The sequence below is a fragment of the Vipera berus genome (genome assembly GCF_964194415.1).
Source record: "Vipera berus genome assembly, chromosome: 1".
In the NCBI taxonomy this organism is placed as follows: Eukaryota; Metazoa; Chordata; class Lepidosauria; order Squamata; family Viperidae; genus Vipera; species Vipera berus.
The window spans coordinates 335,150,606-335,176,586 of NC_138202.1; the positions used below are offsets into that span (position 1 = coordinate 335,150,606).

A 25,981-nucleotide genomic window follows, 5' to 3' on the forward strand; every position below is an offset into this window, starting at 1 on the left:
TACTAAAGACTTTTGAGAAGATTTTGCTCCAAAAGTTTTTTTTTAAAAAAATTCAGAATACTCCTTTCTGTGTGCTTCCACAAACCTCACCTCTGGCAGGACTTGTCCTGCAGTTGGTTATGTAAGTGCCTACATTCAGAAAACTTTGTCTGCTGTTAGTTACAATCTATGTGGTATGACAGTATCTAAATGGATTTTTTATTTATTATGTCTATAAGACAAGTACAGTTTTCATAATTTGGCAGTATATAAAAACTGGGCAATAAAGAAATAAACCCATAAAACAAAATAGGCAAAATATGGAGAAAGCATCTATTAAGACCTCAGAAAGAAGAGGTCTTATCACAGCCTAAGACAAGGGCACAGCAAGGAAAAAAACATGGGGGGGAGAGCAGGGGCAATTGGTATTCCACCAAAATACAAACCAGGACTCCCAATTTAGGAAATAGTTCTGATAACAGGATATAAAGGTATCTCTTTGTTGATTGTCACCAGGGGATATGTATTGGAGGATGTTTTTCAAAACATCCTGTCCTCCAACTGTTTTAGTTGCAAATGTTTTAGCCTTCAACTTCAATAAATCTCAATCACAGCATGGCCTTTGGATCAAAGGGCTGACATCTAATATACCAGATTGCGATAGGCTGATTTAGGGCTTTTGCAAATAGTACCAATAATTTTGAATGGCGCTCAGAAGAAGCAGTTCAAGCCCTGCATTCAGATTAAACTGGTTCCAGCCTAACTTCTCCATTTATTTTAATGGTATCTCCAATAACCTCCCCTCCTTTTGATTATCCTCAAAGTCCCAGTAGTTAAACTGGAATGAAATTTTAAAGCAAATCAAGTCACATGCACTCATAGGTTACAGGTAGTCCTCAACGTACGACCACAATTGAGCCCAAAATTTATGTTGTTGAGACATTTGTTAAGTGAGTTTTAGCCCATTTTATGACCTTTCTTGCCACAGTTGTTAAGTGAATCACTGCAGTTGTTAGCAACATGGTTGTTAAGTGAATCTGACTTCTCCATTGAGCTTGCTTGTCAGAAGGTTACAGAAGATTCTCAAACCATCCCAGAATGCTGTAACCGTCATAAAATATGAGTCAGTTGCCAAGCGCCTGAATCTTGATCACATGGTCATACGAATGCTGCAACGGTCATAAGTCATAAGTCCCTTTTTCAATGCCATTGTAACTTTGAACAGTCACTAAATGAATTGTTGTAAACCGAGGACTACCTCTACATGTTGGCTGAGATGATGACAGAAAGACTTTGAATCTTTTACTATTTATTTTTCCTGCATTTTTCCTTCTCCAAATGGATCTAAACCTATCTATGCCAATGCTTCTCCTGTTTCTTGCCCCATTTAAAGTGCAAGGCTGTTTCTATAGCACAAAACTTTGGAGGCCCTTCTCAGCTCACTTCACTTTTGTGCAGCTGCCATCTGAGGGGGGGGGGGGAAGACAGAACTACCCTTTTGGCAACTGGACACCTTTGTTGATTTCATTTTGTCTAATGTAATAAAAGAGAAAAGGAAACAAAAGAAGAAAAATGTGCATTTCTGAGATACAAATATCTCCATAAAGCATTTCTGAAGTTATACTTTCTCAGTCCCCTGACAATCTCATTAATCATATTTATTTATTTTATTTATTTTAATTCCATTTATATCCCGCCCTTCTCTGAAGACTCAGGGCGGCTTACAAGCTTAGCAGTAGCCTTCATTCTATGTATATGCCTGCTTATTAGGGCTTTCACACACACCCCAAGCGGCATTATTACAAAGTCAGCTTAATTGCCCCCAACAATCTGGGTCCTCATTTTACCTACCTCGGAAGGATGGAAGGCTGAGTCAACCTTGAGCCTGGTGGGATGCGAACCTGCACTAATTGCAGGCAGCTGGTGTTACTTAAGGAGGCATTAGCCCACTGCTCCACCAAGGCTCTTGCATATAAAAAGGCTTCATTTTTTCCTATTCTTGATAGAATTTTGCCCTTTGTAAGTGATTCAGAAGTTTGCTCAAATTTTCATGCCGCTTCTAAAAATATGCAATTTGGACCTAGAAAAGAAGAATGCATGCACTTATGTCACATTTATGAACAAGTGTTTCTCTCTGTCTCCATCCAAGAGAGGTGAACTTTTCAGTCATTTTATTTTATTTTTGGAATATTAAGGAGCCGTGGTGGCACAATGGTTAGAATGCAATATTGCAGGCTAACTCTGCTCATAGCCTGGAGTTCGATCCTGACTGGTTCAAGGTTGACTCAGCCTTCCACCTTCCGAGGTCATAAAAATGAGGACCCAGATTATTGGGGGCAATATGCTGACTCTGTAAACTGCTTAGAGAGTGCTTATCTAAATGCTAAATGCTATTAAAAGCTCTTAGGACTACAATCCTATCAGATGGAATACATGACTACAGCAGTAATATTCCTGCAGTTAGTTTACAGACAGGTGGAGAAGAAGCCTTTTAAAAAACAGTGTTGGCCTCCAATTCCAAATAGTTCATAAAAGAAGATTTTGATCTCCCTTATCTTCAAAATCTGGCCACATTTTTTCAAAGGCAGAATTGGCCATTTTAAAACAACAATGCCAGATTAGAAGAGCCTATTTATTTATTGGCTTTTGCTATTTGCTTTGAACGTCTTCACCCCTATTCCCACATGACTGGGTGGCTTTGGACCAGCCATTCTCTTTCAGTGAAAATTAACAATGCTGTTACTATGGGGATAGAATTCAGGGAGACTTACCAATTTACATTACCTTGAGCTCTCTCAGAAAACTACGATATCATCATCACCATCATCATCATCATCATCATCATCACAAACCACTCTAAGGTACCACTCAACATAAGTGCAAGCATCATCTCTGTCAGTTAAATACAACTAGATTTTACTTCCTGTGCCTGGATTCCATCCCAACCAAGCCTATCTGCAGAGTATGGGAAGGAAGAGGAGGAGGGGAATCCAAACACTGTTTTTCGTTGAAACACATATAAAAACAAGGCACAGCTTTGATTGCTCTGTTATGGCCACCATCTTGAATTTGTTTGACCATACTCTGTAGACACCCTTGATGCCAACACATGAGCAACAAGTCCCAGATAACCCAGGCAAGACACTCTACTAACCAACTTTCTGGCTTCACTCCTGGCCTTTGGATACGTTACAATGAGGCTTTTCAGCTATCTTTATCTCTTAGCAGTTTACAAAAGCTGTGGTGGCACAGTGATTAGAATGCAGTATTGCAGGTTAATTCAGATCACTGCTAGGAGTTTGTTTCTCACCAGTTCAAGGTTGACTTCCATCCGTCCAAGGTTGGTAAAATGAGGACCCAAATTGTTAGAAGCAATATGCTGACTCTGTAAACTGCTTAGAGAGGGCTGTAAAGCACTGTGAAGTGGTAAATAAGTCTAAGTGCTATTGCTACATATAAGTAAATGTAAAAAAATCCTTTGAAAAGCCAGATTAAATGTGTCACCATCAAATGTATTATATAGCAGATTTCAAAAAGTTTCCCATCTCTCAAAGGTACTTTTCCTGTAATGGTATTGACTTTGAAACTGGCTCATATTTCATTGCACTTTTTCAGCATGTATTTATCTGGCCTCTTTTAAAATCAAGACTAAGAAGATGCATTTCTGAATTTGTTAAAATTTTACTTTCATACAAAAATCCTAAAATCAGCCAAAATTTTAACTATGGCTATAAAAACAAGATATTTACTAAAAAAGTAACAAGTTTAAGTTTTTATATGTTTTAATATATACAATATTTATCAATAAATCATTTTAAAAATTCATTGATTTTATTTGTTAAACTGTAATATTTTATAAATATTTAAAATTGCATCTGTACTTTGTTCTTTGGTTTGTTTGGCCATGCATAAAAAATATTATATGTGGAATGGTATTCAGAACAGACTTTGCCCACTGGCCCCAATCCTCCACTTTATTATTACACAATATATTTTAAAAGAATCAAAGAAAAAAAGCCAAACAGATTCTCTCATAAATAGATTCTGTCAGGAACAAATTTGTAGCCCCTTGTCTCTTTGGGCTGAGAGAACCATCGGCTCGAATTTTCAATTGCCTGAATAGCGTCATTCTCTGATCTCTGACTAATAGAGCCTTCTTTTGCAAAACTAAATTAGATTACTCTGTAGCCTAGTGGGGCTGTGATTCAGTGCTCAGCCTCAGCAGTATTTCTTCCTAACTCTGCAAGCTGAATTGCTGATGAGATATGACTGTAGAATGCAAGAGATGACCTAAATTGGATTTCAATACAGCCGGGCGGGGAATTCTGGGAGTTGAAGTCCACACATCTTAAGAGTTGCCAATCTTTAGAAATACTGGCTTAGATTGTTCATTTCCAGTACTTAAAGTTTTCCCTTGGCTGTGGGTAGCTTTATGAGCTAAGGATCACACTGCATTCATGTTCACCATGTTTTCTTTTGTAAACCAGTATGGTGGAGGAGTAGGCTGGTATAGGTGATGGACTGTGATTGGAGAGATCCAAGTTCAAATTGTCACTTGACCATTGAGCTTCCTGGATGATTTGTACTCCCACCTACAGTGTTGCTTTTCCTATGAGGATTAAAGTGAAGGAAGACACATAAAGTCTGCCTATGCATCCTAAAGGAATGGCATGATAGAAATTTAGTAATAAATAAAAGCCAGAATTCATCAGAGGAGAGAATAGTCACATACAGTAAAACAAATAGTCGTCTGACCTGAAGAAATGAAGTTATTTAATATCACAACCTGTTCCCTACAATAGTCAAAATCAGTTCACAATCCTCTCTTAACAAATACAGAAGCAGGTAAACACAGAGAGGCTGTGTTCACATGTAACATTAAACTATGATTTTCTGAAATTATTTTATGGGCAAACAAGAATTAATATTTTCAGAGAAAGCACAACATTCAGCCAATTTTTATTTTCTGCCTCCATTTCTTCTGCTAGACTGCAGAAGAAATAGGCAATTTGATTCATTTGCTGATGTTATATTGATAAAGGGGGGGAGCATGACAGGAATAAGACATCTATACAATGTAATGTTCACATGTATTATACATTAAAAACACTGATGTGACAACTCTCATAAGTGTTAGAAAAAAATTCCTTTATAACTGAAAACAGAGTTTTATCACAATCGACCATAATTTTAAATTGCTTGGGGAACCAGGAGGTTGAAATCAAACTTCTAGGCTATAAGCTGCCTATTCTTAGCTAACCTTACAAGCACTCCTCAAACATACTGAAGTGGCTAGTAGAGTTGAGTAGCCCCTATAGAGCAGTGTTTCTCAACCTTGGCAACTTTTAAGACACATGGATTTCAAGATGCTGGCTGGGGAATTCTGGGAGTTGAAGTCCATGTGTCTTAAATTTGCCAAGGTTGAGAAATCCTGCTAAAGAGATATAAATCTTTCTTAGACATCAAACAGTGCTGTAAGCCTATGCACACTAATACAAAGAGGATGAGGAACTGGGACCCATGATCCATTTTAATAAGAAAGGCCTAATAAAACAATCAAGAAAACCTGAGCAGCAACTGGGCAATTTCAATACTCATCCTTTAAATTAAAATTGTGAGCACCGAGAAAAATGACAAGGCAATATACTGTAGTGGTCTAGAATTTAATACAAGGGAAGATGTACCTGATTCACTATGTATGTTCCCACTTCTCCCCCACCCCCCAGAAACCATCAGGATCTCATCTTCAAATGGGAAAAAAACCTCTCTCTTTTCCAGGAATAGCCATTCCTGGTGCAACCTTCGGCCAGGACTACCACTTTGTGCTGGAGAAGCAACATTACAGTGGTCTACAAAAATTACAATTAGGCAAAAAAAAGGTTTATGGCAGTCTTGCAAGTTTGGGTTTGAGTTCTCAGGTCTAAATCTCTCTTTTACAATTTGCCAACACACATTCACTGCCAAGAAAAACCTCCAGCTCAGTGTACTAAAAGTTCTAAATTATGCAAAATAAAATTTGTTAGCAGTTTGAGTAAGTAGAGTGCTTGGGGTGGGGTGGGGGACAAGATTTCAGTTCCCTCCTTTTTCTACTGAGATTCATTTATAGCTGTATCAATAGAATTATAACATTTAAGTCATCCAACTAATTTAATGGAGTTAGATATTTTATTATTTACTATTACTAAACTAAGCAAGTATTAAGAGAGCATTACTCCAGAATTCTCAGCCTTCCCTAACTTGGCCCCTGAAACTCCCATAACTACATGGTGACCACATTAATAGATTGGATGGCAAACTATGTTAGGCCACATTTGTATGACTTTTTTTACCATTTGTTCACTAATAAAACAAGTACAGAGCTAATCTTGGCAGAGCCTTGTCTGGGAATATTTTTCTATTTTGGAATGTCCAACTATTTTACTAAGTGGATCTCACCCTGATTAACTTATTTGAGATTAGTCAAGGTCAGCTACGTGTTTCTACAGTAAGTATATGTTAAAACTGACTGACTGCTATATAGGATATCTGACTAGGGAGATAGAAAGCCTGTAATTTAAGGATTCCCTTATAGACTGTCTCCTGCTCTTCCTCTGCTCACTGGTCAGATGTTCCATTTCTTGTATGTTACATTCAGTCTCAAACTCTTTTTCATCATTCTTTAGAATGGACTGTCAAGGTAATGATTTAGAACAAACATGTCAAACTCGCGATGTCATGTGACGTTGCGCAACATATTGGGATGGTTTTGCCATTGCCGGCAATGGGGTGGGCGCGGCTTTCGCATGACGCATCCAGCCTGCAGGCCAGGAGTTTGACACCCCTGATTTAGAAGCTAACCAGCTGGTGTAATGTATGATGTAATATTGGGAATCACTCAGCAGGGTCTATGTCCCTTTAAAAGCAAGCAGGGTCTGCATCTCTTTAAGAGCCTTGTATAAAATGGAAGACTCTGCACATGAATGCTCTCTCTTCTGTTTCCTGCTGTAACTGCTCCGTGTTGGAGACTGCTGTATTAACATGTGTAGGTATATTGTTCCTGGTGTATGATATTGTAGATAGTGTAAGATAAACCACCATTTAATATAGACCAGTTTACTGTTTAGTGTGTTAACTCCTGGGTTACCTCAGTGCAATAAGACTGCATGCTCTGATAAGGACCCAAGAAGATGGGAGGATCACTCCAAATTTGGATTCCAATACAGCCTCAGTCTTACAACTATACAGTACAAATTTGTATCTTATAGTACTCACTAGCTCTTGGAAGTACAACTGATAATCGAATACAGGAATGGCTTCCAGCCTTTTCATAATATCCACACCAGGCTTTGAAGGTGAATAGGGTGTATTTATTCCAGCCACTGCCCTAAAACAACAGCAAGATATTAGGAAGAGGAGATGAAAAATGAGGTGAGAATTTTGATACAAAAGTGCACATGACCTGAGAGGCAGCCCTCTATGCCTGATGCTACAACAACAACAACAAAAAACAATTTTAAAAGTATCTTGGGTACCTTAAATACAATTAAATGTCCTACATTAAATGTCAATGATAACATTACAGGATTGAAGAATTATTACTTTATGTAGAGTATCTAAAGAACTATTTGAGATAGGAGTAGCAATAGAAAATATATTAATATAGTGCTTCCCAACTTAGTGGCTTTCAGTTGTGCAGAATGGTATTCTGGGAATAAGAGTGCTAGGACATCCGGAGGTATCAGGCTAGGAAAAGAGCAAGAGGGAGGGAGGGAGGAAGGAAGGCAAATTCCAGTCACATATGTTTATTGGTCTATCCACCTGCTGAATGCTAAAATCTGGGACAAAAGTAAATTGAGGAACTTGACATCTAAGGGAGGATGGCTGCTCTAGACTCATGCGGAAAGCATCAGACTGAGAAGGCTGGTCTCTGATACATCATAATTTTTAAGGAGAAAAAAGTATAAGTAATCCTGGACAGATAGCAACAATGAAATAGAATTTAAAAAAATACAATGAAAGGGAGACGAACCAAGATGACTAGTAATATATTATTTAGGCAGATGAATAATGACAAAATAAAAATGGCTCAAAAAGTAATGGACAAAGAAGAAAGAGGGTAAAATCTGACAAGTTGTTAACGTAAGACTCATGACATTTTCATGGATTTTTCTAATTAAATTTAGAAACAAATAAAAATGGAATTTGATGCAAAAAAGGTTGAAAGTTACCAACTAAAGCTAATTTACCCACATATTGAATTTTGTTAAGGTTAAGTATGTACTATACACTGTAAGACATAGTACTGAATTATATATTGTACTTCTGCTCATAACTCCAAGTGATGAGCACTTTTTGGTGTTTGATCCATCACTATCAGACATTTTGCATGCAAATGTCACAGAGAAATTAACTTACTTGACCCGCTCTGGGTAAAAGAGAGCCATATTCCACACTGTGGCACCACCCCAATCATGACCAATGAATGTAGCCTGAACAATGCTCTAGAAAGGAAAAAAAAAGGATAATTTCAATACTCATGTCTTCCTATAAGCATAGTTCTTTCTCTTTCTCTTTCTTTCTTTCTTTCTTTCTTTCTTTCTTTCTTTCTTTCTTTCTTTCTTTCTTTCTTTCTTTCTTTCTTTCTTTTTCTTTCTTTCTTTCTTTCTTTCTTTTTCTCTTTCCTCCTTCCTGCCTTCCTTCTTTTCTCTTTTCTTTCGTATGTAATGTATATTGCAGGCAGCACCCGTTTATTTATTGGAAAGGTGCCCAGCATCCCCTCTCCCAAATGATAAACAATAGGATATTCAAATTCTTTAGTGATAAACATTTTTTAAATATCATTTTAATATTTTTAAATGGGCTTTCTTGACTGGACAGACACAAGATGACAGCCTGTTTATGAGGAGGCCTACAATAGGATCTCAGTATTTCAGATATGGACACAGGCCACCCAAGTTTGAGAACTCAGACAAACCTACTGATGCCAGGATTGCAAACTCTAAATACCAGCAGCTGCTGGTTTGTTTAATCATGATTAATACCTTATAACTTAAAATTGTAAAGATCCGGTTTTCGTTTGTCTGAGGATAACTTTCTACTCTTGCCTCTTTACTTTTTACCAATGTTTTATTATGATCTTTCCTCCCCAGAGGCTGGAGCTTGAGGAACCTTTTTTTTTAATTTTAATTCCATTTATATCCCGCCCTTCTCCGAAGACTCAGGGCGGCTTACAAGCTTAGCAGTAGCCTTCATTCTATGTATATGCCTGCTTATTAGGGCTTTCACACACACCCCCCAAGCGGCATTATTACAAAGTCAGCTTAATTGCCCCCAACAATCTGGGTCCTCATTTTACCTACCTCGGAAGGATGGAAGGCTGAGTCAACCTTGAGCCTGGTGGGATGCGAACCTGCACTAATTGCAGGCAGCTGGTGTTACTTAAGGAGGCATTAGCCCACTGCTCCACCAAGGCTTTGACAATATCACAGCAATTTAACCAATGGTTTCAGCCAGACAAGAAAATGTGCTATCCCTTACATAAAGAAGGAAATAGCATTACTTCGGTGCTATATTTCAATGGAAAAGGGAGAACAAAGCACAAAGCTCCAGCTATTAAACTACTATTTCACTTCAAGGAAAAAAAAGGCATTTTTAGATTGAGGTTACTAAATAGGATGCCTTCACACATTGGTTCAGTCACTTAACTTAATGGAAGCAGCCTGCCAAATTACTTTGAAAAAGAAGAAATGGGAGGGGAAAAAAAATCTAATTCTGAGCATCAACTCCTCACTTAACTTGAGAGACATTTTTTTACTTTTAAGCACCATCTGTTTGTACAAAATAGGGCCTCATGCTCAGCTATTCTTCTTCCAGTCTCTTTCCTTGCTTATTGCAAAAGGAGATGCGTCAAAGTTCCACAAAGTTCATTACTTGCTCAATAAAAAGTTTTCCTTAGGGAACTAGGAAGAGCTGAAAGGTTAAACTCAGCAGCTGCCCAGGATAGAGGGGAGAAACCATCCTGTGGAGGAAGCTCATTTCAACTACATCATAGAAAAAACAGATCAAAAGCTTCCTGGCAAATCCATGGCTTTCCAAACCCAAGTCTTCTCAAACCCTCTCCATCCTTATGTATTCCTCCTGCCCATTTGGCAATCCAGGAATACTGTATGCCTGTATACTATAGAAGCCACGACATGTCAAAATAACCGTCCATCTTCCTGCCCTGGCTCTTAGGGACCTAGGATGGAGGGAGATAATTCAAATCAATGTACTGCCGGAGCCTAACAGCTTGAGATACCATCAACTGAATTTGGGGATTCTATATGCAAAACATTTAATTGGCCATGGTATCTCCCTCTCTTGTTGAGAGCAGTCAGGAACATTTTACCTCCCCCAGTGAGGGAAGCTAGCAAAAAAAATCACCTCTATCAGAAAACACACACACCTTTTAACAATGCAATAAGAGACATTAGCAGAGTTGCAGGCTAGAAACTGGGTTGGCTTTTTCAGCAATTTATAATTTGGCAGAGAAAGAAAAAGATTAAGAAGTTCAAAAGATAGCGAAGCATTTCGGCATACTGCAGCACTGGAAAGCTTGAAGTAGTTTTATAAAAGAGCCCGCACTTTTATTCTTTAACTGTGAGGTAGAACAGATGTCCAGTGTGACCTACAAAGTGGAACTTGCTCACACAGCACAAAATTTACCATGGTGTCAATCTTACACTTTCCATCAGAGCTGTGAATGTTCTTTTTCTCTTTCTGAGCTATTGCTCATGAAAAACTATGCCCTAAACTAAGCTGGACCATGCTATTGTTCATGAATACTTATGTCTTAATAAAGTTGGTTAATCCTGAAGGCACTACTAAACTCCTCCTCCTCCTCCTCCTCCTCCTCCTCCTCCTCCTCCTCCTCCTCCTCACTGCACTGTTTTGTGCTTTTTACAAATTGCAAACCAACAAATGAGAGGATGCAAGCTTCTATAGCCGCAATAAAAAAGGCAGCATAATAGCTGGACAGGTTGGATGACAAAGAAAGCAGTTGGAAAATACATAAGATCCACTAAAATCACGGGTGTCAAACTGCTGGCCCACGGGCCAGATGCGTCACGCCAAAACCATGTCCAGCCCATTGCTGGCAATGGGAAAAAAGTCACGATACGTCGTGACACGTCAAGTGACGTGAGTTTGACACCCATGCACTAGATCCACTATGACAAGCAGTAAGAACTATTTTAGAAAAAAAACATTCAAGTCCTCCAAATATTCTTCACATCCTTCACCTTCTACAACATAGCTTAGTATCATGTTGCCTAGATTAATAACACATTTTTCTCATGTTGGAATTAATGTATTACTTTTAGATGTATTTGAGTAATAAATGCAGCAATAAGAAAGCACACATGAAAGACGAAATAAATGAATAAATGATCTGACATTTTTCCTTTCGAAATTTGGTAAAGAGTTGGATACTTTTATCATTTAATTTAGTTTATCTAAGCCGCCTTGAGTTGCCATGTGCAAGTAGGTGGTAATACAAAATTTTAAAATAAATAAATTTTCTAAACAAACAAACAAACAAACAAACAAACAAACAAACAAACAAACAAACAGATCATTAGATTTTTAATCCACCTATTCGTGAATGTTATCTGGACTGGGTTTCTAAATTAAAAAAGTAGGAACACAATTAAAATCCAAACAAAACAGAATGTGAATAATATCCTGTTATACTATTTTCGGCACGTATATTTAAAGCTTAGAGCAGCCTTTAAAACATCACACACTTTTGGGCTTCCGGATGGCAAGGCGACGCCGGAGGCAGCCATTTCTTGGCTGTCAGCCTCGCAGCTCCGTAGAGCCGCCGAAAACAGCGCCGATCAGCTGTTCGGCGGCTTGGAAGCCCCCACCTCGGGAGAAGAGGAGGGGGTGAGCATCCAGGTAGGGGTAGAGCTCTCCGGGTCCGCCAGAACTTAGAGTTTTGGTGGTGGAAGGATTGAGCCCCCCCGAAGCCTGGGCATGCTCCGGACTGCGAGGCGTCTCTGCTCCGGGTTTTTTGGAGCAGAACAGGGTGTTCGCAACCATCCCTGCTAGCAAGGAAGAGCTTATGAGAACGAGGACGCAGGCAGAGCGATGCAGGAGATTTTGGTGAAGATGATGTTTTGATCTTTAACTCAATGGACTTTGCTGAATCTGCATGTGAAAGTGAGTAGTTAACAATAGAGGGTGAAAATGGCGACTATATCTTCTAAAGTTCCTGCCCTGAGGCAGCAGGCTTCGGCGAAAACTTTATTGTCCTCTGCATCTGAATCTGTATCAGCTTTTACAGTAAAAGATTTGCAGAGTTTGCTCCAAGAAACTATGGAAAAGCAAATGCAACAATTTGTTGAGATAATGGAGAAAAAGTTGGAGGAGAAGTTTACAGAGAAATTAGCAGAAATGAGAGCAGACATCACATCGGCAACGTTAAATATGGCTAAAAGCATTGAGATTTTGGATGAAAAAGTGGAAGATCTTGTTCAAAATGATACTAGAATGGAAGCCAAAATGACAGAAACTGAAAATATGATAGCGAAAATGGATTATGATTTGATTTCGACACAGTATTTTCAGATGGAGCTTGCTTTGAGAATCAGAGGCCTAAAAGAAAATCCTAAGGAAAATTTGACGAAAATGGTTTCTGAGGTTTTGGAAGGGGTGTTGGAGTGACCAGCAGATGAAATAATGGAAGATATAGATAAAATCTTCCGTGTTAATTCGTGGATTGCAAGACAAAGGAAATTACCCAGAGATGTGGTGGTTTATTTCACAAAGAGAAAGATTAGAAATGAAGTTATTCAGGCCTCCTATAATATTGATTTTGTAATGGATGAGCAAAAAGTTTTGATTTTAAAAGAGATTCCTGCAAGAATTTTAAGAAAAAGGAAGGAATTTGCTTTTTTGACACAAGAATTGAGACGACGTGATATTAAGTTTAGATGGCAAATACCAGAGGGTATGGTGGTGACTTATGAAGGTACAAGGCATTGTCTTACCACGGTGGTTCAGGCACGTGACTTTTACAGTAATGTTTTAAAAGCAGTCCCCATATCGTCTTTGGAGTCTACAAAGAAAAAAGGTGACAGAGAGCCTCAACGTTCCAGAGAGAATCCACAAGATGTTGAAGGGTTAACGCAGATGTGAAAGTTACAGGAGTGGGTCAAATTTTATCACTACGGGAGAAGGCCAGAAATTGGAAGAGGTGTGCTGCTTCTGGAAGAATGAAGCAAACCTGAGGATTTAGTTGCATAATTGCAAGAGATAATAATGTAATAAGGATGCTAGAAGGATTAAGTATGTGGGGATTCATTTTTCACCCTTATAAAATAATTATATAATATTTTGTGTTGCTTTAGTTTGAAGATGATTATGAAAATTTAATTGGGAAGATTTGTAGTAGTGTTTATTGATATTCTGTAGGTTATGCTTTGTTATTTGGATGGAAAGTTTTAAGCCTGGAAGGTAGTGTATGGTATTTTAAGTTGTATAATATATTAGGAGAAGGAAAGGTTGTATTAATTTGGTTTTAGTATGTTAAAGTCTAGTTGGATAGAATAGTTTTATAAAACTGATATAAATTGTTTTATGTGTGATTGAAATTAATTTGTAATACTTTTATGGGCAATATTGGAGTAGGTAATAGAATATAAGAATATAAGAATGATGTGAAGGTATTATTTTGTATTTGAATAATCATTGATATGATATATATATGTATGTTTGGAATTTACCTATATGAGTTAAAGTTTGATAGTTTGAATAGCTTAGGATTGTTTGCGTAAGTTAGATCATGATTGTTTGTTTGTATTTTTATACCCTGTGTTTTGGTATTAGATTGGAAAGTATTATTTTGTATTTGTATAATTATTGATATGATATATATATATATGTTTGGAGTTTTCTTATATGAGTTAAAGTTCGGTAGTTTAAATAGTTTAGGATTGTTTGCGTAAGTTAGATTATGATTGTTGTATTTTTATACCCTGTATTTTGCTCTGGGAAGCCGGGGGGGGGGGAGGGGGGGAGGGGAAAGGGAGGGAGGGGTTGGGGAGGGTTGGGGAGGGGGAAGAGGGTGGGGGGGAGGGGGTTGGGAGGGTTTTTTTTCTTTTTTTGGTTTGCTAAAGATAAAATGTATTGTAAAACTTTTTAATAAAAAAAACATCACACACTTTTAATTAAAAATAGCAAATGGATTTGCAAGTAACTGAGAACTCTTCAGAAAGGAAGGAGGGTTGGCTAAGTCATCTTTAGGAGCACAACAAAGAAGCTACATGAATTAGTGTGACACAAAGGACTTCTCCTTTTCTAGGAAAGCTTCCCAAATCAAATATTGTCCAACAAAGCAAGAAAGACATTTACTGATCACTCTTTAAAATGAGCCTTGGTGGAGCAGTGGGCTAATGCCTCCTTAAGTAACACCAGCTGCCTGCAATTAGTGCAGGTTCGCATCCCACCAGCTCAAGGTTGACTCAGCCTTCCATCCTTCCGAGGTAGGTAAAATGAGGACCCAGATTGTTGGGGGCAATTAAGCTGACTTTGTAATAATGCCGCTTGGGGTGTGTGTGTGTGAAAGCCCTAATAAGCAGGCATATGCATAGAATGAAGGCTATTGCTAAGCACATTGGTTTGTGCTTAAATTGTAAGCTGCCCTGAGTCTTTGGAGAAGGGCGGGATATAAATGGGATTAAAATAAAAAAAATAAAAAATAAATAGCATCTGTGGACTTCACATGGACTTTTCCTGAGTTCAAAGCCTTGCTTTGAAAAGTATATTGTTTAAAGCTTCTTTTCCCAGGGACACAGGAGAGATGCAAAGGTGACAAACAAGGGGGAAAAGAATAAGGAAAGAGAAAGAGAGGCAAAGACCCAATATCTAGAGAAGAATAACTGGAGGAATGACTCTCCAACAACTTAATACTAATGTAGATTTTCTCAAGATTTTCATTGTAATACCTTTTGGCAAGAAGCTCAGAAAAACATACAATTAGTTTTTATACTTCCATTATATTATCACAATCTCTCCATAAAACACTTAGTTTTAATGATAGCGGTGCCTAGGAATGTGTAAAATCCATCCATTTGGAAGTGGCCCTTGCCAGAGAACACCAGAACATTCTGGTTTTTTGGGGACATACAGATCTGAGGGAAAGGTATTTTGGGGGATTTCAGAAGTAAATCTTTCAAACAAGAAATGATATGAAGTGTCCTGGAAATAATGATCTACACAAAAAAGGTTTATTTGGGCCCAGAACATCTCTGGATTACCTCATACCCTTTTTGCCTAGGAGAATTTACTTCAAGAAACCACTGAATCCCCCAACCCAGAATGGTACAGTTCAGAAGAGGTTCAAAGGGAAATGGAAACATTCTGGAAATCTCCAGAATAGTCCATTTCCAAATCAATTAATTTTAAACATACCTAGTAGTATCCCAGAATTACCCAATAAGCCTCACAACTAAACACAGATTTGAATCTGGCCATTCTGATCCAAAGTATTGCATTATCTACCCCTCACCTCATGTTCACATTCATCAATATTTTGACTGGTGTGAATAGAATAGAATAGAATAGAATAGAATAGAATAGAATAGAATAGAATAGAATAGAATAGAATATGGAAGAGACCTTGGAGGTGAAGACATTAGACTTCTACAAAGACTACTCAACAGTGATCAGAACACCACAATAATCGTAAACTCATCTTCTCCCTATTTTGGGTTGTCTTTCTACAACTTGACCTTTATCTTTATACACAAACACACAAAGGAACTTAAATCTGATACATTTTTAGCTGTGCATGATTTTGCTTTCGGCCTCTAGGCAAACTGCAATGTTCTGTTATTATGCCTAACATCCTATCCCCACTCTTGACACCTACCCCCAAAGCTCACAAGGTTGTCTATAATGATCTAGGACTAAAGAATATGCATTGCACATTATTGTTTGGTCAAGCAAAGCTCACCAGAACTGGGGTCACAGGGTGGGAACATAAGCTACTTGGAACTTTTTTTCATGGGTGCAGAGCAAGAAATTCAAATCAACACAAAGGTCAATAATGGCTGTAATTGTGCTGCTGAGGACTGCAGTTGCATATATTGAGGTCAATGTCATCTGCCTCAACAGTACAGCCAGCTATCTTCTAGGAAGCAAATTGAACCTCTGCTGATTTGTTAATGGTGTTGCCTGATGCTCTCCATTGGTCAAATCTTGAGTTTCTCTTATTGTGATGGCATTGGAAAGAGTCCAGAGACACTTTTGAGTAATTGGTTGGGGACTCACTAGTATTCTATGCAAATCTGAAACTATATCTGGTAATGCTGTGAAAATCTTTAGATTTACTGATTAGGTCTCTCCATCCAGCCTCAGAGACCCTGCCCATTTCAGTGGAAGATTAAGTATCTGCACTTCTTCTAATTGTGTTTCTGCAGAGATTTATTTATCTTACTTTTATGCCACTCTACCTCTCCATATTTACCACATTTATTTACTCTCTTGAATTTTATTTGGTCATTTAAATAGGTTAATAAGAGCTGTGGTGACGCAGTGGTTAGAATGCAGTATTGTAGACTTAACAATGGCTGATAAGAAAGACAGAAAAGTCTGGATAGTGGAGACAGCAGTACCTGGAGATAGCAGAAGAGAAGAGAAAGAACTGGAGAAAATCACAAACAATAAAGACATGCAAATAAAAGTAGAACCACTGTGGCAAAATGGCAAAAGAAAGCAAAGATAGTTCTAATAGTGATAGGTGCCTCGGGTTCAATTCCAAACCATCTGCGCCACCACTTGAATCCCATCGGCACTGACAAAATCATCATCGGTCAATTGCAGAAGGCACTTTACTTGGAACAGCTTACATCCTGCAATGATACTTTTAACATTATTAAACAATAGCATCTTGCCTATTCCAGGTCCTTGGGAAGGACTTCAATAGGTGGACAAAAATGCTAAATACAGTGTAACCACCTGGCTGTCCGTGCAATCAACTATAATGTAACCTAAAACGTAAAGCCAGCCACATTTCTGTCAATTAGTAGGATTGCAGCAGGAACAGCAGAGGTGCCCTCTGCTTTTACAAAGACACACTACTGTTAACTAAGCCACATATTAGAACAGCAAACAGTTTTACAGCATGAAACGAAACATCTGAAGCATGGCAAGATGTTCATTTACTTTTGGCAATTTTATTAGACTATTTCTTTTTCTATCACAACTGCTGTATCTAATACAATTCCAGTGCTCTTGCTCCACTAATTGCTGAACTTTCACTACCCTGAGCAAATTATTTTTATAGTGATTAGGCCAGCAAGATCTCATTCTTAGGACATCACAAATAGTTGCTAACCTCAGCAAGAAGACAGTAGACAGAAGACAAGGACTATTTTCCATAAAAGAACAGATGACACAGCAAGTTTTTGAGTCAATTCAAGTTGGTTGGGGCAAGAGGATGAGCAGCACAGACATATGGAACATGAAAAGCTCACAGGAATAGGGAAGCTGGGTGGAGTTTAAAGTTTTGTGATTCCTAAAACAGCCTTCTCCCAAATGCTGCCATTCTGATGTACTGAGGACCAATATTTCTATAGGAAAACACACACTGGGGACATCTCTTCCTAATCTCATTTGAATTCTAAGTGATGAATGCAGAGAAGAGCAACAAGAATGATAGGGGGCTGGAGGCTAAAACATACGAAGAATGGTACCAGGAATTGGGTATGTCTAGTCCAGGGGTCGGCAACCGGAAAAAGGAAAAGAGCCACTAAGAACCGGTTCCATCACACAAACAAAAAAGTGGGAGCCGCAAAAAGTGGACGTGCGCGTGTCCACTCACGCGCGTGCACAAAAAACATTTTGCGCATGCGCAAAATGGGAGGCACCTGCACGGCGACGGGTCTCCCCTCTGGAGAGGTGCGTGCCGTCCCGTTCGGAGACCTGCCGCATTTGTCAAACATGGACGAATGCGGCAGCTGTGCAAACGGGACGGCGGCGGTTTGGAGAGTGCGCGCGCACCTCTCCCAAGCCACCGCCGTCCCGTTTGCACAGCTGCCGCGTTCGTCCATGTTTGACGAACGCAGCAGGTCTCCGAACAGGATGGCGGCGGCTTGGGAGAGGTGCGCGCGCACCTCTCCCAAGCCGCCGCCGTCCCGTTTGCACAGCTGCCGCGTTCGTCCATGTTTGACGAACGCGGCAGGTCTCCCAACAGGACGGCGGCGTCTTGGGAGAGGTGCGCGCACCTCTCCCAAGCCACCGCCGTCCCGTTTGCACAGCTTCCGTGTTCGTCCATGTTTGATGAACGCGGCAGGTCTCCGAACAGGATGGCTGCAGCTTGGGAGAGGTGCGCGCGCACCTCTGCCCTTCGGAAAGGTCCGTGCGCACCTCTCGGAACGGGCGGTGCCACTCTCCATTTGGAGGGGTGCGTGCGCACCAGTGCCCGTTCGAAGAGGTGCGCGTGCACCGGGCGACTGAAAAGAAGGATAGGGGAGATGTGATAGCAATGTTTCAATATCTCAGGGGTTGCCATAAAGAAGAGGGAGTCAAGCTATTCTACAAAGCACCTGAAGGCAGGACAAGAAGCAATGGATGGAAACAAACCAAGGAAAGAAGTAACCTAGAACTAAGGAGAAAATTCCTAATGGTGTGAGCAATCAACCAATGTAATAGCTTGCCATCAGAAGTTGTGGGTGCTCCATCACTGGAGGCTTTCAAAAAAAAACCAAAAGTGGACAACCATTTGTCGGAAATAGTGAGGGTCTCCTGCTCAAGTAGGGGGTTGGACTATAAGACCTCCAAGGTCCCTTCCAATTTTATTATGCAAAGTTTTATATTCTATAAAAGTAATTGCGAGTGGCTCCTAGCCAAATAAAAAAAAATGTGAGTTCCAAAAAGAAGTATTGGCCCATTTTTGTCCCCACTTCCCTGGTATGTTTTACAAGACTCTGAGAACAGTTGTCTTTACCTCAATCTACTCACAGACAACTATTTACCCTTCTACTTCTCATCTTTTCAATGTGTTCGTAGTTAAGAAGACATTTCAATCCTCACTGGCACAGTCCTATATAAAATATGGATTTGGTCCCTTCTTGTCTTTCCATCAGGCAGAGAATTTAGCATATTTGTTTCCATTTTCCTAGCACTGTGTTTCCTCTCTGTCTTTCAAAGCTGAAAGACAGCAATTGCATCATGGCTAAATTCTCTCACAAATTAGAGGCGCCAGAGAAAAAGAGTATAGCTAGAAAATGCCAAATAGACAACTGCTTCTCAGTTTAAAAGAACCTGAGAGGACACAGCAACCCTAATAGTGTATACAAAACATTCTCAGGAAAGTTCGTGACTTGCAGTATATTATTTGAGTGTACTGTACCAAGTCCAGATCAAACATTTCATATTCTAAAGTTCTTCCTGATTTTAGGACAAAACAGCTTTTCGTTTCATGGTGTCTCTCAGTGTTTTAATGTTCCTCAACAGTCTTATCATTATGTTTTCTTAATTCCTTCAACTATTGAAACTTTAACTAATTAGGTTCCAATTCTGATACCAGAATTTCAATGAAGTGGCTCCAGATATTCTGCCCCTGAACCAGGAGTTCCCATATAGAAATATGCCTAACACTAATACCTAATACTTTCAAATAGATTGCTTCTGTGCATTTGTTCCCATTTAAAGCAGATTTGGCCAATGATGTCTTGCAATAGCAAACTTCAAGTCTCCAACTCTATGTGTAAATTTTAATGTCTAACTGTTTATTATTTAGCTCAAAAAATAGACTCTGTCAGCAAAACTACTCTCAGTAACCCTGAGCAATTAGAATACTTGATTGCTATTCCAAAGGCACTAAATATTCAGTGAAGAGACAGGTTTTTTTTTATCAAGGACTCTGCATGAAACACTCTGCATCTATGTCAATTATATTATCCACCACTACTTCATACAAGTAAAAGACTTTATTCTCTCCAGTTCAAATTATACTCTTATCCCCAAGAATAAAAGCAGCTGGTCACTCTAATAGTGTGCCATTACTGAAAAAGCCAAATTTCTACATAAAGTCAACCTGTTATTGAACACAGGTTCTGCATGTATTTGTTCAGAACCAATATAAAATACATAACGATAACTATTCTAGAAGGCATCGACCTGGTAACCCTGTAAAAACCAAGTGCCTTGAGTGTAAGCCAATTCCAGACCAGGATTACTGTAGGCAGTAGGTAGAAATTTCCATGAAAAAAATCTTCAAAATTCTTTGTAAATAAAAACAACCACAAAGGAAAATTCTCAAGCTAGTTTCCTACCTGATAGACTAAGTAGATAAAGGGATTGTTTTATATGTGTCTCCAATTGTCACCTTCTTTATCCAAGATGGAAGCATCTGGTAAGTTTCTCTCAAATAGATCTTGCTTCGGTGGGGGCATCTCTATGAAGCCTTAGACCGGGGTGGGGAACGATGGCCCTTTTATGTCTTGTGGACTTCAACTGCTGGCTTAGGAATTCTGGGAGTTGAAGTCCACAAGTCATAAAAGGGCCATCATTCCCCATCTTTGCCGTAGACTAAGAGCTTATATGAGAAGATAACAATTCTGAAGAACTGCAGCAGGGGCAGTTGGAAAGTGCTGCGTATGGATTATTCTTTTAATTTAGAAAAATGGAAATTTGGGATAGAATAGAACTTTTTAAAAAGCTGTTCTAAATCTTTTAAAAGATTTTAAGTTTCACCAGGAAAACAAAAATCTGCTGACATTAATGTTTCAGTTAATCAGTTGCCAGCATTTCAAATACTCTTTCTTTATGTACCTATCCCTTTTTAATAAATCCCAAATTGATTCTTTCTCTCCATTCGGGCAATCTGAATTATAATCCTAATTATATTGTCAAGACAGATGAATGCTCCCAGAAAGGTTAAAGGAGGAATTGTTATTTAATGTCATGGTGCTGATCTGGTGACCTCTCTCTTTAGTTTCTGCTTGAGACAGACCATTTATCAGGGGTAAAAAAAGAAGCCATTTTGTCAGGAAAGGTCAGAGACACAGGACTGCCATATTTCAAGTGGCTGGAGTGAAAAAATTAATCCTCTTCTTAGTTAAACACATTAGCCCTTTTAATTAAATAGAATTACATTAAATTAATTAAATTAAGTTAAATGCATAAACCCTTTGAAATCTTAGCTCAGTCATTATCCAAGTCATACGATCATTACTCCACCAGGTTATGTCTCATTATCTTTTCATAAGGTAAACATTATTGTATGGAAAGTCTGTCTGGAAAATGGTTATTACTGTACAACTGTTGAACCATAAGCCCACACCTTAAAACTCACAAACTTGTGTCATATTTAACACCTTCAGAAGAGCCTTTGCAACTGGTATCTCCCCAATTAGTCAAAGACAATTTTCATATTAGCTTCTGCTGATATGCATGAGCTTCAGCCCTTTACAGTCTTAGTGACCAGTTACTCACACCCTCATCAGCAAACAACAAAAAAGAATCTATTTGCATAGAATTAAGAAAGTCTATTTTCAATAGTTTGTTAGAAGTCCTGCAAACTAGGAAGATGAAACCAACTTCTTTAGAAAGCAGAGAACCATGCAAGCAATTATAGAAATGGTTCTTCTGTTCCCCGTTTTTGCAAGCATCCATTTCCCTGCTACCCCTCATGTATGACAATATTGTAATACAGAAAGCAGTGTCTTCCTCACAATCAGCTAGTTTCAAGCACACAAGCAAATAACCATGTAGATCTCAAACAGCTGGCAAATTAAATATAAAAATGTATGTTCTCATAGAAACTTATTATTTTGTATAATATTACTAGCTTTAAGCGATACTGTATGTGCAAAAAGGCACGAAACAAGGTGGCTCAGTGGGTTAGGACGCTGAGCTTGTCGATCAGAAGGTCGGCAGTTTGGCGGGTCGAATCCCGAGTGCCGCATAACAGAGTGAGCGCCTGTTACTTGTCCCAGCTTCTGCCAACCTAGCAGTTCGAAAGCACGTAAAAATGCAAGTAGAAAAATAGGGACCACTACGGTGGGAAGGTAACAGCGTTCTGTGTGCCTTTGGCGTCTAGTCATGCCTGCCACATGACCACAGAGACGTCCTCGGACAAGCACTGGCTCTTCGGCTTTGAAACGGAGATGAGCACCGGCCCCTAGAGTTGGAAACGACTAGCACGCATGTGCGGGGGAACCTTTACCTTTACGTAGCAAATCACAGCCTCCTCCAATACTGATGGAAATTATTCATTTGCCAGATAAACCCTTTCTATGTCCCCAAATCTCCACCTTGAAAATCAACATCTGAAATTCCATGGCTGCCATTGGCTTAATAAAGGATTATTAAGCTCATCTTGCCCATTTTGTCAGCATCAGGTGATTTTGTATGTAAAGATGAAATCAGGGTAATCTAAATTTGTGAGTCAAAGAAGCCTACAGGTTAGTTATGACCCAACTGTGGCAGAAAGCAATAATGCACATATGTTTTATTGGACAGCTGACTGACTCTTCCATCTCCAACATAAAGCACCCATCTCTATTTTAAAAGCAATAAAAAAGAATATAAAGCAACCATCTCTTGACAGAGGATACCTGTGCTATTAAATTTGTAAGAGACAGTATCAGTCACTGAGAGAAAATTAGTTGCTCACATAGGAAAATTGGAGAAAATTTACTATTTTTTCCTGACACTTTGACAATAGACATAGCTGTGCTGATAAATCCTGTTTCAAGGATTCTCTCTCTTTTCTATAATTGAGGATCTAGGACCTCTCTATGCAGACACCACTGCATAATATAAATATACTGGGTTAACTTTGATTATTGAAATATGGGGAGCCATTTTTGTCTTTTTAGACTCTAATTTCTATCATGCGGAGATGAAATGATATAACATACCTGGTCACCTGTGGCCAGTTGACACTGAAGACTCAAATACACTATGGAATCCTAGGGATGGTATGACCTTATTGATACTACATGTTGTAAGATACAAATCAGCATTACGCTTATCAGAACTTACCATTTTGTCCAGAAAGATCACCAAATCCTGAGGTAAATAAGCAAAAAAAGTCAGACATTAACATCAAGTTCTTCTCGAGAAAAATCCTCTTAATTTTGTCTTTCACTGCTTAGTCCATCCTAGGTCAGCCCAGCCCAGATTGGGAGCAGCAGGAACACAACATCATGCATATTCTTAATGCTATTTGCACTGCATCATAGTTGAATTTTAACAGATCATAATAGTGCACTTTGGGCATGCAGCCAATTCAATTTACCTAGGGTAGACACTGTATCTTCTCCACTTAAAACCTGAAACGCCATCCGTATATGAAATGAAATCTTCCTATGGCTTCCACTGGTCACCTTCTGAATCATACTCCACTATGTTTTGACAAAAGTGTGGATACTTTCCAAGTTGAAATTCAGCTCTTCTAACTTAGGCTATTTCCTAAGGTCCAGATGGCTTCAGGATAGGTGGAGACACTCTTTCAGTAGAAACCTGCATCTTTTACTAGCTCTTTTTTCCCCAGTGCAATTGCTCCCTGCCCTATCCTTGTCTGCATGGAAAAAAAGACTATCCCTAAGGATGGGCTTCTCTTAGTGATGGAATGAAACTTCCTTCTGGGCTATAGTATACCAGATACTATATAAAAAAAGCAACATGGGCCTATCTAGCTCATGAACTTTAGATTCCTTATTACTGATTTAACAGAAAGCTGACAGATAATTTATATGTATAAGTATAGCACTGTGGTGGCGAACCTATGGCACACGTGCCACAGGTGATATGCAGAGCCCTCTATGTGGGAACGCGTGCCGTCACCCCAGTCCTAAGCCTTCAGCTGGGTTTTGTAAAACCTTTTGGCTTTAGGCCTCTGCCGCCGTGTGCAAAAAACACAAAAAAAAGGTTCAATCAATCAATTTCAACTTCTCGCGGGGAAAAAAAGATCTCGCAACGTTGGAATTGATTGAACTTTTTAGTCACACCCAGTCTGCTGTTACCACTGCAGCCACGCCCACCCAATGGGCCATACCCACCCAGCACCCAATTATACATAAGTGGGTTTTGGGTTGCAGTTTGGGCACTCGGTCTCTAAAAGGTTTGCCATCACTGGTATAGCATCTTCTGCCTTGCTTATCAAAGGCTTAATTGTCCTTGCAATCAAAAGTATAATACAGGAATCTCACTGTTAGAATGCTGCCCATGAATGTGGTGTTCCAAAACCATAATTACAATCCTGCAAATTCTCACACAAATCACCACAGTTATTTAAAATGTTCAGGACATTGATGTTTTAGAGCTGGATGAATTAACAATTCTCAAGTGTGGATTGTTAGCAGAATTGAAAAAGTGGAAATCACTCTCATTCAGCTTTAAACAGCTTTGGTAATATGGAGGAAGAAAAGCTGGCTAAGTTACAATTCCTGTAGTATAATTCATTAAAATCCATGTGATGTGATTTATCTACCTAGGAAAAAGCAGCAACTCTTTATTTTATAATCCTCAATTCCTAAAAAATAAATGGGCTATGATGTATACATAAACTAGATATGAATCCTGAAAGTTCCGTCGACTTTTTTCATTCCCATACTTCCTGTTATTGCTGGAAATCCCATATCCTGCCAGAATTTGTGCTGGATTACCAAAGCCTCAATTTATCTGCTTTTGTCTCTAGAACTTATTGAAAATGCACCAGATTTTTTACTATAATAATCACAATACTGCTGCCATTAAGTAACTACAAAAATAGCAATAGCAGCATATTAGCATCTTCTTGCTGAGCCAATGTAGCCTTATATGAAGTATGGAATAGTCTGGTTGCTATATTAAACCACTTCAGGCTGAGTCAGATTAGCATATGAATGTTATTCTTTCCTATCTCTTGTATATAGATAGTTCTCAACCCACAACCATCCATTTAGCAACTATTCAAAGTCATGACGATGCTGAAGAATGGTGATTACAGTTGGTCCTCGGAGTCCTGCTGTCCCAGCATCCCCATGCTTTAGGACTTGCATTGCTTAGTGATGGAAAATCTGGTTGCAATTGCTATCGTAAGTCGAGGACTATCTATAGAGAAATCTTGCATGTAAAAAAACTAAGCTATGAGTTATATACATGGAAGTTATACACTTGAAGAGTATCACATCAGTCATATTCTTATGGCTTTGTTCACTATTGAATACTCAGTTGCCTGAATATAGCTCTCGCTTACTGATGGCAACTGGGACCAGCATCTCCATTGTTAAGCAACATGGTTGTAAGGTGTGACGTTATGTGTCTGTGTTGATTCATAATGGGCGATTTCAGCAGTCTCAGCTGCTATCAATAGATGAATCTCACATGGTCACAGTTTACTGAAATCTCATGATCACCTTTATAACATCCTGTTAGCTTCCCCATTAATTTTGTATATCAGAACACAGCAGAGAAGGTCACAAATGACATCATGTGACTGTGGAGATGCTGATATAATATGAGGATAAATCATAACCCCCACCTTATTCAGTGCCATTGTAACTTCCGATGGATATTGAACAACCATTTTCTTTAGTTTAAATACTACTTAACCATTTTAATGTTAATATACAATAAGTGCTATTGAGTGTATCTCAATCATGACCAGTGAAGAATATATTATTGAAGATCATGACCTACCTTACAAATTTCTTCCTGAGAATATGCTTCTATATCTGCAACAAAAACAGATAGTATTAAAACCACTGTATATGCCCATAAATTGATTTTAAAATGCAAGACTTGCCATGGGCTTCTTCATGTGTGTAATGCCCCTCTGAAACTTTCAGCTTAATACCCTAAGTGGGCTTGTTTTCGTAGACTCCAGAAGGCTGTATGGTAGAGTAGTAGATTGTTGAATCAAAACTGGGGGAAACCAATTTCAAATATTCACTATACCATAGAGTGGAAAAACAAAAAAATTGTCCTATTTAGGCTATGAGCGACACCCAAGGAGCATTTCAATTTCCTAGTTGTGTTGGCAGAA

At 38.9% G+C, this 25,981-nt stretch overlaps 1 protein-coding gene across 6 annotated transcripts in view; it reads right to left on the reverse strand.

The window, feature by feature from the left end:
- The window catches only part of EPHX2 (epoxide hydrolase 2), a 68,357-nt gene that overhangs the window by 16,675 nt on the left and 25,701 nt on the right, over positions 1 to 25,981 (reverse strand). For all 6 annotated transcript variants that reach the window (XM_081314425.1, XM_081314424.1, XM_081314427.1 and 3 more), the window contains 4 exons: positions 25,636 to 25,670; positions 22,996 to 23,022; positions 8,374 to 8,459; positions 7,231 to 7,342 (listed from right to left, as the gene is read on the reverse strand). In XM_081314425.1, the coding sequence (XP_081170551.1) occupies positions 7,231 to 7,342; positions 8,374 to 8,459; positions 22,996 to 23,022; positions 25,636 to 25,670 (260 nt within the window). The remainder of the gene's footprint in view (positions 1 to 7,230; positions 7,343 to 8,373; positions 8,460 to 22,995; positions 23,023 to 25,635; positions 25,671 to 25,981) is intronic.